Consider the following 18,810-nt stretch of genomic DNA (forward strand, 5'->3'; position numbering starts at 1 on the left):
ATAGAGAGCATGATGTCGCACAGTGCCTTCTACACGTAAGGATAAGGGGATTTTACTCATGTTCATAGTTGGTTGGTTACTTCAGGCTTATACTTAGAAACTCTGGTTTGGTTTATAGTTACCTTTTCTACTTTTACACATTCTCACTATTCACCTTATTTTTCACCTAAAGATAATTTATTCCACTTTCACTCAAAGAAATATTAAGAAATCATGTATTTTTTAGGTAACTGAGTGTGAGATATTTCTGTCACTTCTGGTGAAATTTCTGGATGCAGATAAACCACAGTGGCTCCGAGCTGTTGCAGTGGAATCAATACACAGGCTTTGCGTGCAACCTCAGCTGTTAAGGTGAAATCTCCACAATATTTGTGGTTAAACTGATGGGCTAATAACCTAGTTAAAGATTAACCAACAAAGAAGAAAAGTTTGAGTTTAGTACTTATTCTTAAATATTAATGATATTTAAACAAATAAACTTGAAGGTACAGGGTGGAGGTAGGGAAAAGACTGAGAGTCAAACATGGAGGCAGTAATTGCCATTGGTCTTACTGGGTGCACCACTCAGCTGTAATGAATAGTGGACTGAAGGGAGCCAAACATGTAGGCAATTATTACCATCAGTCTGAATTTACTGGGTAATCTGCCCAGCTATAATGGAGAATGGCACTGAGTATGGTAGTGAAAGTATAGCACCATTACTTGCTATAAATATGTTAAAAGTTTTAGTACCTTCAACTGTCTTTTCCAGAATCATTTACAATTATTTTACAGGTCATTTTGTCAGTCATACGATATGAAACAGCATTCCACCAAGGTTTTTCGTGATATTGTTAATGCACTGGGATCTTTCATCCAATCCTTGTTTCTTGTCCCTCCTACTGGAAACCCTGCTACAGCCAACCAAGCTGGTAAAGGCATATTCATATTTTGTCTTTATATTCTAATACGGTTTGCACTATTCTCTAATGAGAGGCTGTTTTCTGGAAATCTTCTGACTGGAGGTACAGAAATTTGATATCACTGTGGCAACTATGATTATTTCTTTTTTCCTGAGTAGATTTTCTTTTCTGATTCCATAAAGACACAAGTGCAGATGCTCATCTTGATGTTAATGTCTTTACTTGATTCCTTTAAGAGTATGATGGTTACTTCTGATGAGGTCTGTTTACCATTTAGTAAAAGTTGACACATATGCGTTACTTTATTTGGGAATCAGCATGAGTCGTTTTGCTTTTCTTCCTTTCTTTCTCTATGACTTTATACTTTTTTTTTTTGACTTTATACTTTTTGACTAGTGGCCTTTTACATTTCATAATGAGCTCTAACAAAAAGTAAAACAATTTTAAGCATACTTATATTTGTTTTAGTAACTTTAAAAAAATAAAATACTTAGGGGAGTAGATTCTCTGGTAGACAAAATGGGATTTGATACATGTCATTTAAAGGTTTCATACTTGTTCTGATAATACAAGTGTTTACATTTACTGATTTGTGATCAACTAGTAGATGAGTATCTGTGCTTTTCCCACTTATCTAACAGGAAACAATAATTCAAGTGGCCCAGTCTCAGCACCAGCTAACTCTGGGATGGTGGGGATTGGTGGAGGTGTCACTCTGCTCCCAGCATTTGAATATAGAGGAACGTGGATCCCTATTCTAAGTATAACAGTTCAAGGAAGTGCTAAAGCCACCTAGTAAGTAGTAGTGACATCGTTCTATAATTGATAGTACTCAAGATGATAGTGAATCCTAAATTGCTTCTCTATGATATTTAGTATTTTAAGCTCATTATTTATAATTTTAGACCTGTCTTTTGTTAAATTTTGAGAATTTTATTTAGGACCAGATTTTGTTCTCTTATGTGCTATTTGCAGATTGCTAACAATATGATACAGCAACATGTTACCTCTTTTTTGTAATGTAATTATTTATTTGAGACAGAGAGAAAGAGAGAGGAAAATGGGCTGCCAGCGCCTCCTGCCACTGCAAACATATTCCAGATACTTCTGCTACTTTGTGCATCTGGCTTCATGTGGGAGGGAAGTGGGGATACAAACTCTGGCTATCAAGCTTTGCAAGCAAGGGCATTTAACCACTGAGCCATTTCTTTAGGCTCAATGATTTCTTTAAAAAAAAAAAACCTTAAATGTGTGTGTGTGTGTGTGTGTGTGTGTGTGTGTGAGAGAGAGAGAGAGAGAGAGACAGAGAGAGACAGACAGACAGTGAGAGGGCGCGGGTGCAAGCACATACATGTGCACACCAGGGCTTCTTGCCATTGCAAGCGAACTCTACAGATACATGCACCACTTTGTGCATCTGGCTTTATGTGAGTACTGGCTAGTAGAACTGAAACAGGGAGGTGGAAAATATGTGCTTTCTTAAAGCACATAGTATAAATAATAAAGTAGATTTTTTCCTGTAAACTTTTCTGTTGCTTAAAATCTTTATTACAGGGATAGAGGGATGGCTTAGCAGTTAAGACACTTGCCTGCAAAGCCAAAGGACCCAGGTTTGATTCCCCAGGACCCATGTTAGCCAGATGCACAAGGGGGGCACACGCATCTTGAGTTCATTTACAGTGGCTAAAGGCCTTGGTGTGCCCATTCTCTTATCTGTTCCCTTCCTCCCCTACAAAAATAAAGAAATGAAATAAAACATCTGTACCACAGAATTCAAGAATTAAGAGTTTATCACATTTAGAATTTTTTTTTTCTGTTCTAGGTACTTTTTTTCTCAGTAGATCACACATATTCTTAGGTAGCTGGAGTTTGTCTAACAGGATGTTTAACACTGACTTATTATATGGGTTGTTTTTTTTTTTTTGATGCTAACTGCCTACATGGATTAAATCCATGAACTTTAACTCTCTTCATTGGAACTTAGATATCTTCATCAATAAAATGGACATATTTCTAACAATTACCAAAATTTAAAAATGCTCAGAGTTGGTACATATTAATAGATATGGTGATTAGGCTCTAGAGTCAGATGAGTTAAAAACTGCTGATTAATAATGGTCATCTTCATACTCAGTTTCCATATCTAAGTCTTAAGGTTTTGTGATGATTTTAATTACAATTAAAGAAAAATGAATTACACTGTGATTGTCCAATAAATGACCAGTATATTTATATGTTCTTGTTCTGAGTTCTTCATTTCTATATATGATTATCTACCTTGTCTAGAATCTGAGGTAGGCAATTGATACATGAACTTTTCTTTTGGGGATCCTTAGTAATTTCAGCTTTGCTTTTGAGATACTTTACATATCATAAAATTCACTCTTTAGAGTATATAGCTCATGCTTTCAGTGTATTCAAAAGCTGTACAACCATTGTCACTACCTACTTGGACAACAATTCATCACCCCCCAAAAAAAAACTGCATGCCCATTAACAGTCACTCTCCAGTCTTTCTTCTCTCAACCTCTAGCCCCCACGAATCTATCTCAATTGGCTTTCCTTTTCTGGTTAGTTCATATGAGTTAAATCATACAGTAAATGTCCTTCTGCATCAGGCTTCTTCCATTCTCTTAGAAGCTCATCTACATTGCAATATGTATTTGAACTTCACTCCTTTTTATGGCTGAATAATATTATATGGGGATCTCATGTTTTCTTTATGCCTTCATCAGTTGATACATATTGGAGCTGGTTTTACTTTGGGGTTATGGAATTAGTTGCTTTTCTCATCACTGATAAAATACCTAACAGAAATAAGGAAAGGAAGGAAGGATATATTTGGCTCACCAGTTGATAATATTGTCAGTCCATCATGGTGGGAAAGTAGTTGGGTTCATGGTAAGTGGGAGCACAAGGGTGCTAGTTACATCACCTGTCAAAAGACATCAGGAAGCAGAGAGTTGGGGGAGACAGGAATGAGAGAATGATGCTGGAAGTTGAGCTGAGCCTATTCCCAACCCACTTCCTAAAGATTCCACAGCCTCCAAAAATAACACCAACATGTAGGGACAAGTGTTCAAATACTAAGCCTGTGGAGACTGGATATATCCTAACCAACACAGTTATGAACATTTGTCTATAGTTTTCCTTTTTCTGAGAGAAAGAGAAAGAATGGGCACCCCATGTCCTTCAGCTGCTGCAGACGAACTCCAGATGCATGTGCCACCTTGTGCATCTGGTTTATGTGGGTCCTGGAGACTTGAACCTGGGTCATTAGGCTTCGTAGGCAAATGTCCTAACAGCTAAGCCATCTCTCTCTCCAGCCCTGTGTTTTCATTACTTGTGGATATGTAGCCAGGAATAGAATTGTTGGGCCTGACAGTTATTTTATGTTAACTTTTGAGGAGTCATGTGACTTTTCCCAAGTAGCTATACCATCTTTCCCCTATCAACCAAGTGTGGGGTTTCAAATTTCTCCTCTTTCAAAGCTGGCCTTGTCATTGTTCATCTATCTGTCTGTCTGTCTTTACTTTCTTCCTCTCTTCTCCCCTCCCCTCCCCTTTATAATCTTTTTCTTTCTTATGTTTTATATTTACGTTTTTGCAGTTCTCATATCAGTGAGTAATGGAAATGCTGACACAGTGTGGGGAGAAGTTATGGTGATAGGCTTTCATTTTTATAATCAATTTCTTAAAATAATATAAAGGGAGGAATCCTCCTCCAAATGAAATAAGCTCCATAATATCTATTTTTTACTTCCTGTTGATATTTTTTAAATTATTTACTTATTTATTTGCAATCAGAGAGATACAGACACACAGAGACAGTGACAGTGACTGTGAGCTCACTGGGGCCTCTAGTCAGTGCTAACAAACTTCTTATGTATGTGCCACTTTATGCATCTGGCTTATGTGGGTACTGGGGAATCAAACCCCACTCACTAGGTTTTGCAGGCAGGTACCTTAACCATTGAGCCATCTGTCTGGTGTCCTCCCCCCTTCACCACCTTGGGATAGGGTCTCACTCTAGCCTAGGCTTACCTAGAATTCGCTATGTGGTCTCAGGCTGGCCTCAAACTCACAGTGATCCTCCTACCCCAATTTTCCGAGTGCTGGCCTTAAAGGCTTGTGCCACCACGCCTGGCTCTGTTCATCTTGATTTCTAGCATCTACAGGTTAATGGAATAGTTTTCTGTGTTTTGTTTTTGTGACATATCATTGTGACCTTATTTTTTCCTAATTTCAGCCTGGAGATGCTGGACAAAGTTGAGCCTCCAACCATCCCAGAAGGCTATGCCATGTCTGTGGCATTCCACTGTTTGTTAGACCTTGTTCGTGGAATCACTAGTATGATAGAAGGAGAGTTGGGAGAGGCAGAAACAGAAGATCATACTATCACTGAAGAAGCTTCTTCGCCAACACAGTCATCAGAACAGCAAGATTTACAGTCAACATCAGACCAAGTCGATAAAGAAACAGGTATGTTAGCACTCTGTATATTTCTGGATTACTTTTCAATAATTTGAAATGTTCCCATGTATTACTCACCCTTTTTACTAGTTATTTTTTCATTGCTATGATAAAATATGTGACAAGAAGTAACTTAAGGAAGGAAGGGTGTATTTCAGCTTACAGTACCGGGTTATAGTCCATTATGAAGGGAAAGATATGGCAGTAGGAACTTCAGATCACTTTCAGTCCGCTGTGAGAAAGCAGAAAATGTTGAATGCCACTGTGCAGCTATCTCCCCCCTAGGGTCTCACTCTATAGTCCAAGCCATAAGAACTAGAACGCACTCTGTAGCCCCAGGTTGGCCTTATGGCCATCCTCCTGCATCTGCCTCTTAAGTGCTGACACTAAAGGCATGAGGTAGGGTCTCAGTCTAGCCCAGATTGATCTGGAATTCATTGTGTAGTCTCAGGCTGGTCTTGAACTCACAGCAGTCCTCCTACCTTGGCCTCTCAAGTGCTGGGATCAAAGGCATGCATCACCACATTCAGCCCACTATACCTTGTTTCTAAACTTTTTTTGTTTTTGTTTTTGTTTTTGTTTTTGTTTTTGTTTTTGTTTTTGTTTTTGTTTTTGAGGCAGGGTCTCACTCTAGCCAGGCTGACCTGGAACTCACTTTGTAATCTCAGGCTGGCCTTGAACTCACTTGCCTCCCAAGTGCTCGGATTAAAGGCATGTACCACCATATCTGGTTTGTTTCTGAACTATTTGAGAGTAAGTTCTAGACATGATTCCACAATAATACTATAATATTTTGGTGTGTGTCTTCTAAACTGAAGGCTAGTCTCCTTCATGATGCAGCCCAGTCACCATCACAAACTGGAGTTAGTTCTGTACTTTCACCTCATTCAAATCTTGACAGTTGTCTCAGCATTTCCCTGGTGCCCCAGCATTCATTGTTGAATTTATGATATGTTGATACTCTCCTTCACCGTGGAACACATTTCCTTGGTTTTTCCCCGTTTCATATGACTTTTTATGTTCCTTCTTAGATTTCATTTACTTATTTTTTGGGAAGATTAGCACAGAAAGGTTACTGTGATGTAATAAAATATATCAATACATTGGGAAACAACTTAGCAATTTGTTTCGTTAAAGGTGATATACGTCTTTATCACTTGGTTAACATGTCAATCTGTTTTTTTTTTTATTGTGTAGTTATTTACTTTGTGATATATTGAAATCTTTACTATAAAAGTACTTTGCTTTCTCCTCCCCCATTTATCAGACTTTCCTCCTTATTTATAATGAATCAAAATCCATGGATTTCTACTTTATCCAAAGAATGATAATCTGTAGTCATCATTTGATTTGAAGCTGTCCCATTTTTAGCATGTTTTATATCCTTTTGCTATTCTCTTGAGTATTGCCTTATGATTTAATGAAACAAGGTGTTCTAAACTGATACTAGATGGTTCTTGTCCTATCCAAGTATCAGTCAATTTTCAAGGAGCTGTTCAGAATCATAGTGAAATTAACATGGGCACTAGGTTTGCTGCTTGGATAGGTTTCCTACATGGACAGAAAATACACATACTTATATCCATACACACACACATACACACATACATACATACATACATCTTGGCCTGGCATGGTGGTGCACAGCTTTAATCCCAGCACTTGGGAGGCAGAGGTAGGAGGATTGCCATGAGTTCGAGGCCACCCTGAGACTACAGAGTGAATTCCAGGTCAGCCTGGGCTAGTGAAACTCTACGTTGAAAAAACAAAAAATCTCTCTATATCTTGAAAATGTCTTCTTATATCTATGTTGTCACACCAGATTCTCCAGTTCTGGTTCAGTTCGACCTGGCTTGTTTTTTGATTCTTGATGTAGGGTGTCTCACTATAGCCCGGGCTGACCTGGAAATCACTATGTAATTTTAGCCTGGCCTCAGAACTCAAGCAATCTGTTTACCTTTCCTTCCTGAGTACCGGGATTAAAGGCATGTACCACCACGTGGGGCAAGGCTTGTTTTTGAATTTACATATTTTTAAATCCCAACAGTAAGGTATGTAATCCTACTTTGTTCAGTGTGTTTATATTGCCTGATTACCAACATATAAATTAGTATGCTGACTAAGTAGACATTCTTTGCTATAGTTCAGGCTCACTTCAGCTGGTCACACTGATCAGAAGTTTTGGCTTTTGAAGGTATAGGGAGTGGGAACTGATACTATATATATTTTTAAAAGTATATCAGTTAATTCTTGTACTGAAATATTTTATAAAACACATTTTAAAACCTTAGTTTTAAGAATTCTTGTAAGGTGAAACTGTAGTTTAGCTTCTAAATTTTTATTTGGGTATAGTTTTTAAATATCGGCAGTTTAGTGTTTAATATTGAGATGTTGATAGAATATTTTATGTTGCTAAATGATCACAGAGATTATAGAATTTTATATTGATAAATACTACCAGATATAATTATCATTAAGTATTGTCTTTTCTTTAAGTTAGTAGAGCTGTTTGGGAAGAAATGGTGAACGCTTGCTGGTGTGGTCTTCTTGCTGCGCTCTCCCTCCTTCTTGATGCCAGGTACTAAGTCTTTGTAAGTTTTATATTATATCCTAGTACTTATAAAAGCATTGAAATAGTTTACTTAAATTTGTCCCAAGAATTTACTTTTTATTACTTTATAGAAGTAGAACACATTTATGTTTTAACTTTTCATACTATAGATTACACCATGATTTTAAAGTACATGAGTACACAGTGTAACGATCAAATCAGAGTGCTATCTCCTTATCATTTCTTTAAGAATATTGTCTTTCTGTCATCCCCCTCTTGCATCTTGCCTTTTCTTTGCCCTCGCACTGTACTTGTAACATTCCAATGGAAAACACACTGCTAACATTATGGAGTACCTCTTAAAATCACATTGACATTTGCTGCTACTTTTGTAGTGATGATAATTAGATTAGAGGTCTTTGGTGTTTTTATTCGAAGTTAATTGATTTAAAAATGCTGATTGCCAGGTGTAATGGCTTACACTTGGGACAACCTTTAGACTTCAGGCAGGTGGATTGCTGTGAGTTTGAGGCCAGCCTGGTTAACAAAGCTACTTGTTGGACAGCCTGGACTACAGAATGAGACCCTTCCTCAAAAAAAATCTAAAAACACATGGATGATAATAAACCAAGTAAATGAAATGAGTGCCTTTTTAAGTTAAAGTTTTAAGTTGTTCTTTTATATTTTTATTTATTTACTTTATGAGAAAGAACAAAAGATAGAAAATGAATGGGCACACCAGGGCCTGTAGCCATTACAAATCTAGACACATGTGCCACCATGTGCTTCTGGCTTATGTGGGTTCTGGGGAATCAAACCTGGATCCTTGGGCTTTGCAAGCAAGTGTTCTAACCACTAAGGCATCTCTCTAGCCCCTAAAATTTTAAGTTCTTGATCATTTTTTAAAATTACATATTGTACACTATATGGTTCTCTTCTTCAGATAATATATGAACTGATTACATTTTTTCCTGTGTATATTGATTTTGATAATTTTCTTTCCTTAAAGCATCATTCTACATCTTGTTTTGTAGTGTAATTTAAAAATGAGTTAATCCGATTAAATAAAATACTTTATCTTTTCAGCACAGATGAGGCTGCCACTGAGAATATTTTAAAAGCTGAACTGACTATGGCTGCTCTTTGTGGAAGACTGGGCCTTGTCACGTCAAGAGATGCCTTTATAACTGCAATATGCAAAGGTTCCTTGCCTCCGCATTATGCGCTTACTGTATTGAATGCCACCACTGCAGCTACACTTTCCAATAAATGTAAGAGTTAAATTTACCTAACATTCTCTCTGGCTCAAGGTATAGTGAAAAGATTTTAGAAATTCTGAATTCAGATCTTCTGCTGTTATATTGACTGACTGTGTTACCTTGGGGAAGTGAAAGGCTAGGACCAAACTAAAAGTGGTAATCTGTTGATCTCCATATGTGCACCATGGCATGCACCCAAACACACACACGCCCCCAATAAGCAAACAAAAATACATTTTAAGAAACCACTTACTGTGTCCTACTTCTGTTTAGCTTATAAAACATGCTAGTAAAGTTTAATAATTTTCACAACTTTTATGGAAAATTTATATGTTCTTGTCTTGGTTTTTGCACCTTGTGAATTTTCAAGATGTTTGTAGTTAATAGAAGTTACTGTTTAATTGTTATGAGTGAACTTGACTTAATCAAATTAATGTTTATAACATAGCATTTAAATTAATATAAACAGTATGTTTTTACTTATTTAGGCTTTCCTTTGTATTCTAGCATATTCTATTCAGGGCCAAAGTGTTATGATGATAAGTCCATCAAGTGAGTCTCACCAGCAAGTGGTGGCAGTGGGTCAACCTTTAGCAGTCCAGCCTCAGGGGACAGTTATGGTAACAAACTTGGTTTTGATTATCGATTAATGATGAAGAAATCTTTTGTATGTTTTGTTGGTTTGCTTGGTTTGTGTGTGTGTGTGTGTGTGTGTGTGTGTGTGTGTGTGTGTGTGTGTGTGTGTTTGCCAAATTATTTCATTAATTATTTTCTTTTGCTGGAGAATATTTTTCAAAGAAATGAATTATCTACAAGTTAATATTGTAATGACTAACCAACTTGATAACAAATGTAAATTTGTTTTTTATAAAACTATTCAAACTTGTTTCTTAATATTTTTTTTTTACTTAATCCTTAAATACATTAATGCTTAGTTATAAGCTTTTAATTTTAAAAATACTTAACAGTTGTTACAAATATATGCTTTTTCAATATAGTTAACTTCCAAAAATATTCAGTGTATGAGGACTCTCCTTAACTTGGCACACTGCCACGGAGCTGTTCTTGGAACATCATGGCAACTTGTCTTGGCAACTCTTCAGGTATGTTTTAGGAAGGGATCAGATGCTAGATTGGTCATCGTAGCAGTTAGATTATTGTATACAGTGCTGTTGGTGCTTTAGGTGGCCTTATGTTAGTTATTGATTTTAATTTTTATCAGAAAAATACTGACTTAATTTTTGTCACTGGAAGTTACCATTGATTTTTTCATTATTAGAATTTCTATTGTTTTATAAAAGTTTGTTTTGTTTTAATTTTTTAGCATCTTGTATGGATTCTGGGATTAAAGCCAAGTAGTGGTGGTGCCTTGAAACCTGGAAGAGCAGTGGAAGGACCCAGTACAGTAAGCTATAGCCCTTAGCCCTTCTTGTCCACTGAGTGCTTCTGAACATGTCACACCTCCATGTAACCATATCCTTCTTTTAGGTTCTAACGACAGCAGTGATGACAGATTTACCAGTGATTTCCAACATACTTTCAAGATTATTTGAAAGTTCCCAGTAAGTCAGTGTTGTACATTGATAGGTACAGTGCTACTAGCTATGTATTCTAGATGAAAATATCTTACTTCATTTTCATTTTAGGTATCTTGATGATGTATCACTACATCATTTAATAAATGCACTTTGTTCATTATCTCTAGAAGCAATGGATATGGCTTATGGAAATAATAAGGTATGATATTTACTTTTCTGTTTTAAATATTAATTAGTTATATAAGGTGTGCATGCATTATGATCTTAATGTTTTACTGGTGGGCCTAATACCTTGTTAATTAACAATAGTCTGTTAGGTTTTTACCATTGGTAGTGGTTACTTGTAGAAAGGAGAACTAGGAGGACATAATATGGCTTGTGATTAGTCTAAATATGTAATAAATTATTTTGAATTGTATCCATATTTTGGGGGTACTGAATATTGTTAAAAATACTTTTATTAAGTGGGCATGGGTATAATCCCAGCACTTGGGAGGCAGAGGTAGGATTATCACTGTGAGTTCCAGGCCACTCTGAGACTACATAGTGAATTACAGGTCAGCCTGGGCTAGAGCAAGATCCTACCCCGAAAAACAAACAAAATGTGTGTCTATGTGTGTGTGTCTGTGAAAATTAAGTAATGCTATACAATATTTACAAATAGGCCCCATAAAATACCATAACAATATATGTAACTATAATACAAGTTTTAAATTAAGAAATAGGAATCTCAGTTTCTTTTGCCTTCAGGGGAATGGAAAATAAGGAGCTAATCATTTCTTTCTGAAGGTGATTTTTCTTACCTCTAAATTAAACTTTTTAGATGTTCATTGGCCAAGTGAATAGAATAGGAGTTTTGAATATTAACATTCCAGGAACATTTTTTTTCTGTGCTCAGTATTTCTCATAATACTTATAAAGCACAGGAAAATTTGGGCTTATTTATGTTTTAAAAATTCATATTTAAAATGAACTGGCATGGGAGCTGAGAGGACAGCTTAGTGGTAGACTGCTAACCTACCATGCGGGAGCCCCTGGGTTTGATCACCAGCACTACAAGAAAATAATTTAAAAAATAATAAACTACCTTTGGGCTACGGATAATTCATAGTGCTTGTCTAATATGCCTGAGGTTTCATCCCCAGCACAAAAACAAAATGAAGTCCTTTCAACATTTTAAAATAAATAATTTGTGCACATATATCTCCATCTATCCCAGAATATCTTTAAAAAGCGTTAATTACTATCTAACTTGACAGCCTCAAAACACATGGTCTACCTAGTCATTAATTATAATTTTGTGCACTGTGGCTTGTCATCTTGGTTTATGTAGCTCATTTATTTTCTCAGAAGTTCTTGGAGTTGGAGATGGAGTTGGTTAGTACAGTGCTTGCCTGGCATACACAGAGCCCTAGATGCAATCCTTAGCACCTCATAAAACTCTGATTGTGTTTGTACATACCTGTAGTCCCAGCTCTTAGGAGGGTTTAGAAGTTCAAGGCCTAAGCTGGGCATGGTGGCGCACACCTTTAATCCCAGCACTTGGGAGGCAGAGGTAGGAGGATTGCTATGAGTTTGAGGCCAACCTGAGTCTACATAATGAATTCCAGGTCAGTCTGAGCTAGAGCAAGACCCTACCTTGGAAAAACTTAAAAAAATAAATAAATAAAGTTCAGGGCCATTCAAGTAACATGGAGCATAGTTTCATATATAGGGGTTGAAATATGTATTATAATTTGTTCAAGGACAATATAAAATGAAATAATAAGCTGTTAATAAGTATATTAATAGCTTGAATAATTTATAGTTTTGAGATAAAGTTTTAAGAAGAAATTATAAGAGTATCTAAATGGAAGATAAGCAAACTTACATGATGTTTTGAGAGTTTACCTACTTGACCAACAGGATACTTACTCCATTTATGACACTCTGGCTAGAGATAAAGAATATGAGATTTCTACTCAAAGTGTCTTAAAATTAGCTGGTCCTGATGAAGTGGTAGTTAATTTGACATGTCAGTCTAAATAAATAGTATGGATTTGTTTTTGTTTTTTAAGGTAGGGTCTTGCTCTAGTCCAAGCTAACCTTGAATTCACTATGTAATCTCATAGTGACCTTAAACTTACAGTGATCCTCCTACCTCATCCTCCTGAGTGCTGGGATTAAAGGCATGTGCTACCACACCCAGCTGTGGATTTTTTTTTCACAATTTTTATTAACATTTTCCATAATTATAAAAAAATATCCCATGGTAATATCTCTCACACCCCCCTACTTTCTCCTTTGAAATTCCATTCTTCACCATATTACCTCCCCATCTCAATCATTGTACTTACATATATACAATACTAACCTATTAAGTACCCTCCTCCCTTCCTTTCTCTTCCCTTTATATCTCCTTTTTAACTTACTGGCCTCTGCTACTAAGTATTTTCCTTGTCACGCAGAAGCCCAATTATCTGTAGCTAGGATCTACCTAGGAGGGAGAACATGTGGTGCTTGGTTATCTGGGCCTGGGTTACCTCACTTAGTATAATCCTTTCCAGATCCATCCGTTGTTCTGCAAATTTCATAACTTCATTTTTCTTTGTAATATATTTCTTTCATTTTTCTTTTTGTATACACACACATACATACATACATACATATATATATATATATGTACATATACATACATATACATACATACAAACGTACATACACACACAGATATATATATATTTATTTGGTTTTTCTAGGTAGGGTCTCGCTGTAGCTCAGGCTGACCTGGAACTCACTAGGTACTCTCAGGGTGGCCTCAAACTCACAGCGTTCCTCCTACCTCTGCCGCCTGAGTGCTGGGATTAAAGGTGTGCGCCATCACGCCCAGCTTTAGAAGCATATTTTTTTTCACTTTTTTTTATTAACAGCTTCCATGATTATAAACAATATTCCATAGTAATGCCCTTCCTCCCCCCACTTTCCCCTTTGAAACTCCATTCTCCATCATATCCCCTCCCCCTCTCAATCAGTCTCTCTTTTATTTTGATGTCATGATCTTTTCCTCCTATTATGATGGTCTTGTGTAGGTTGTGTCAGGCACTGTGAGGTCATGGATATCCAGGCCATTTTGTGTTTAGAGGGTGCATATTGTAAGCAGTCCTACCCTTCGTTTGGCTCTTACATTCTTTCTGCTTCCTCTTCTATAGTAGACCCTGAGCTTTGGAAGGTGTGATAGAGATAATGCAGTACTGAGCATTCCTGTCATTTTCCAGCGCCATGATGCCTTCTGAGTCATCCGAAGGTCACATACATCTGAAAAGAGAAGCTTCTCTATCAAAAATGAGAGTAGCATTAATCTAAGTGTATGAACATTAAGATAAGTGCTTACTGGGCAGTTACATTTAGCCAGACAGCAGCAGATGTTACACCTGTAGGACTCATGACTACCCCTGTTTTAAGTTTTCAGTATCAGGGATGCATTTCCTCCCATGGAGTGGGCCTCCAGTCCAAATTAGAGGGCAGTTGGTTTCCACCATGACAGATGTGCCACTGTTTCACCCGTTGGCTCATTTGGCCTGGCTGACCACATATAAGGCTTGCAGTATCTTCACTGGTGATTTCTCTCTCCCATTGAACTGCATGCAGAAGGGCTTCTTCCACCTTTCTGTCAGCTGGTCTACATGGAGGAGGTTATCAGCTCAGTTCCAGCAGGATTTTTCAGTGGCCTTGCAGCCCAAGTTAGGAGCATATTTAAAAAAAAAAAAAAACTCAGAGGAAGCAAATGCTGAGAAAATAAGCATGCTGATTGAAATGGAGACATTTTCTTTGAAATGGATTTACATCTCTGATTGATTGATTTATTGAGAGCAACAGACAGACAGACAAAGAGTCAGATAGAGATTGTGCGCATCAGGGCCTCCAGCCGCTGCAAATGAACTCCAGATGCATGTGCATCTGGCTTATGTTGGACCTGGGGAATCAAGCCTTGAACCAGGGTCCTTAGGTTTCACAGGCAAGCGCTTAACTGCTAAGCCATTGCTCCAGCCTCTACATCTCTATTTTCAGAGTAATTTTGTAAAGTGAATTAGTAAATATGAAATGGAAGTCTGTAACCCTGTGCTACCTTGAATACACCTAATCTCATCAGATACAGAATGGGAAAAAATGCCTTATAAAAATGCTTAAGAGATTGGAAGGATGGCTTGTTTAGTAAGGTTCTTGCTACACAAGTAGGAGGACCTGAGTTCAGATCTCCAGCATCTGCAAAAAAGCCAGGTAGAGTGGCATGCTTCTGTAATTTCAACTGTGCACGCAATGATAGTAAGATCCTTGGACTTTCTAGTTAGCTAGTCTAGTCAGTTGTGAGCTCCAGGCTTAATAAGAGACACTGTCTTAAAAAATAAGGTAGCGAGCAATTGAGAAAGACACTCAGTGTTGACCTCTGTCCTAATGTACACTCACTCACATGAATATGTATAACACACACACAAAACAATGTTGAGACACAGACTTCTGGTTAGGGTTTCCCAGCATATGACAGTATTTAAGTATAAGTTATAAATGTATTCAGTATAAATTTAATAATTTTTTCTAGATAGACAAGTTATTTTAATTTATTCATTCTTGATATGCAAATAAATTTTAAACAAATAATATTTTCATATTTTGTATAGTATGTTTTTAAAGGTTTAGCAATGTATGCTATTCTTAGTGAGTTAAATATTCTATGGATGGTCTACAAATCCCAGTTTTAGAATTACTTGGTTTGGGCTCCCCCCACCCAAGGTAGGGTCTCTATCTGGTCTAGGCTGACCTGGAATTAACTATGTAATCTTAGGGGGGCCTTGAACTCAAGGCAATCCTCCTACCTCTGTCTCCCGAGTGCTGGGTTTAAAGTCATGTGCACCACCACACCTGGCTTGGGCTTTATTATTATTTTTTTATTTTTAAAAAATTATTATTATTTGGCTTTTCAAGGTAGGGTCTCACTATAGCCCAGGCTGATCTGGAATTCACTATGTATTTTCAGGGTGTCCTCAAACTCATGGCGATCTTCTTACCTCTGCCTCCCAAGTACTAGGATTAAAGGTGTGTGTCACCATGCCTGGCTTTTAATTCTTTTATTTTTGTTTATTTATTTATTTATTTATTTATTTGAGAGACAGAAAGAGAGAGAGAGAGAGAATGGGCGTGCCAGGGCTTCCAGCCACTGCAGACAAACTCCAGATGCATGTGCCACTTTGTGCATCTGGCTTACATGGATCCTGGAGAATTGAACCAAGATTCTTTGGCTTTGCAGACAAGTGTCTTAACCGCTAAGCCATCTCTACAGGAGAGTATAAATAAGAGAGAAGAAAAGCAGGAAGGCTCCCAAGCTGAGGGGGTTTCCCCTACTCCTAGCTGGGAAATCCACGTGACGAATTTGGATCAGTCTTTTTATAAATTAGGCATTTGATTAGGATGTGCTTTATTTCAAAGGGCTTGAGAAGAGAGCACAGGCTCAGAAGGGACCTCCCATGGGGCAACAAATTCAGTAGAAGAACCAGGAAGCTGTTCTTTACTGCCATCTTGAATCAGAGTAAATTAGTCTGGAGTTGTAGCCTTGCCAGGGCAGGGCAACATCTATGTTCTCTGTTCTGAACCTGTGTCTCTAACTGACTACCTGCAAAAGAAGGTTGGTTGGTTACCTTCCTCCTAAGCTCTGTCATTCTCTCCTCCTGAGAGGCAGCACTAACTGCTGCTAGGGAAATGGGGAGATGACTGCTCTAACTTCTTCAAGCTGAATAGGGTCACAGAACAGGGCAGTTAGAGTTCTCTCAGAGGGAATCTATCTAAAGGCCCATGGTGGAGAGATTCCTCCATTTGTTGTGAACCAGTCTAATGTCTCATCGCCATATGTGTGTTGATCCTTTTTTGTTTGTTTGTTTCTTTCTTTTGAACTTGGAATAATATTTATAAAAGATAAACAGCTAAGAACATTATGGTTATTATTAAGACGGTATCAAAGGATCTTATTGTGTTGGAAGTAGGCATAATTCTAAGTAAGAGCTTAGCATTATGAGCTCTAAGCACAGGGCCAAGAGAACTGGGTATCTATATTTAACGTTAAATAACTAAGACTATAAGCCGGAATTTTTCTTTATATTACAATATTCTTTGGTTATATGCTCATGCTGGTGTTTAAAACCAAACAGCCCAAATTTAATTATGTATGTGTTTCCTTTTTTTGGATCAGCTGTGGCTCATTAGTAGTAACTCTCAGGTACCTGGGAGGAACCTGATGTCTCTTTTAGCATTTGTGCCATCTGCTGGGATGAAAGGGCCTTGCTGACCATATTGCTTCCCTTGGAGGTATTGAGGATCTTTCCTTCTGTTCTGACCCGCCTCTTCGCAAACTGGTTGGAGTCCAATCTCTGGGTCTCCATGACCTCTCTGATGAATAAGACAGGTGACTTACCAGAGCTGTAGGACAAGTTTGGGGTTGTCCTCTTACCTCTTGGGGCCTGTTTGTCCTGGGAGCTCTTTTAGCCCTGAGACCTTCATTGGCTTTGGCTTCTACATAGGGTTTTTGAACACCCAGAAGGACAGTTACACTAGTCTTGAAGAAAAGTGTGGAAACAGAGTACATCTGATCACTTTTTGTCTTTAGCAAAACAGATCTAGTTAAAGAATGGCATAGAATCTGAAAATCATTCCGTCTAACATCTAACTTTAGTTGTCTGGTAACATTGTAAGTCAATTTAAAACATTGAAAGCAGGTATATCATATCTTAACCACTTTCAATTTTAGCCTTAAAGTAACTGGCCTCTCTCTCTCTCTCTTTGCTGTCTTCTCTCTCCCCCTAGCTTCTTTCTTCCCTTTCTCTCCCCTCCCTTCCACTTTCCCCTCTCCCTCCCCCTCTCTTGTTTTATTTTTATTTTGCTTTATTTTATATTTTTGTTGTTTTGAGGTAGGGTCTCACTCTAATTCAGTCTGTCCTGGAATTCACTATGTAGTCTCAGTATGGCTTCACACTCACAGCAATCCTCCTACCTCTGCCCCCCCTCCCCCCGTGTGCTTGGATTAAAGGCATACACCACCACACCCAGCTTCTTGCTTTATTTTTTGAGACAAGATATCACGTAGACCAGGGTGGCCTCAAGCTGGCTATGTGACTAAAGGTGAACTTGACTTCTGATTCTCCCGCCTTCACCTTACAAATGCTAGGTTTACAAACTTCACTATCACACCCAGTTTATACGGTGCTTGGGTTTGAACCCAGAGCTTTGTGTCTATTAGACAAACAACTCTACCATCTGATCTATATCTCAACCCTCAATATCTCCATTTTTGGTTTGTTTTAAAATTTATGTTATTCTGGTCATTTTTTCCAAATTCATGTCATTTATTAAAAGTTTAATTGGTAATGCTGTGTGTGTGGTGTGAAGCCCCATATGCTCACATGTGGTGGGGACATTTGCCTATAGTGACTAGAGCAGAATGTCAGGTGTGCCAGCCCATTGCTCTTTTGCCTAGGCTTCTTTTTGAGTCTCTGACAATTCTAGGATCACTGCTCCCCTCTGGGACTGGGCTTACAGGGGTGTGTGGTCATACTGAGCTGTTTACATGAGATCTTGAAATTTGAACTCTAAAGTCTCAGGCCCTCATGCTTGTACAGGAAATGCTGAAGTTGCTGAGCCATCTCTTCAGCCCCTCTTCTCCATTTTGGGAACTTCTGCTAATGAATTATGGAAATAACTTACCAGAAATTTGCTAATTGTGTGTGTGTGTGTGTGTGTGTGTGTGTGTGTGCGTGCGTGCGCGTGTGTATGTGTATTTTCAAAAAGGGTCTGTAGCCCAGGCTATCTTGGAACTCTGTCATTGGTCTCAGGCTGGCCTTGAACTCAAAGTGATCCTCCTACTCTGCCTCCCAAGTGCTAGGATTAAAGGCGTGTGCCACCACACCCAACCACAATTTTTTTTTAAGTTTTTTAAAAGGTGATGCTGGTGATGTATCTGCTGGCTTGTCACCAGCTCTGCACAGTAGCAACAAAGATGGCAGAGCAGGCATTATTTACTGAGAGCTCACTATATTAGAAGCACTAACTTATTACCTAATCATTTAA

General features: G+C 37.9%; 1 protein-coding gene across 5 annotated transcripts in view; it reads left to right on the top strand.

Moving 5' to 3' along the window:
* Mon2 (MON2 homolog, regulator of endosome-to-Golgi trafficking) overlaps nt 1–18,810 on the top strand; it is a 125,377-nt gene that overhangs the window by 59,043 nt on the left and 47,524 nt on the right. For all 5 annotated transcript variants that reach the window (XM_004650045.2, XM_045151508.1, XM_004650046.3 and 2 more), the window contains 11 exons: nt 227–351; nt 775–911; nt 1,544–1,697; nt 5,151–5,383; nt 7,871–7,952; nt 9,012–9,196; nt 9,692–9,804; nt 10,183–10,287; nt 10,509–10,589; nt 10,673–10,746; nt 10,831–10,921. In XM_004650045.2, coding sequence (XP_004650102.1) covers nt 227–351; nt 775–911; nt 1,544–1,697; nt 5,151–5,383; nt 7,871–7,952; nt 9,012–9,196; nt 9,692–9,804; nt 10,183–10,287; nt 10,509–10,589; nt 10,673–10,746; nt 10,831–10,921 — 1,380 coding nt within the window. The remainder of the gene's footprint in view (nt 1–226; nt 352–774; nt 912–1,543; nt 1,698–5,150; nt 5,384–7,870; nt 7,953–9,011; nt 9,197–9,691; nt 9,805–10,182; nt 10,288–10,508; nt 10,590–10,672; nt 10,747–10,830; nt 10,922–18,810) is intronic.

This window comes from Jaculus jaculus, chromosome 6 (genome assembly GCF_020740685.1).
Source record: "Jaculus jaculus isolate mJacJac1 chromosome 6, mJacJac1.mat.Y.cur, whole genome shotgun sequence".
NCBI lineage: Eukaryota > Metazoa > Chordata > Mammalia > Rodentia > Dipodidae > Jaculus > Jaculus jaculus.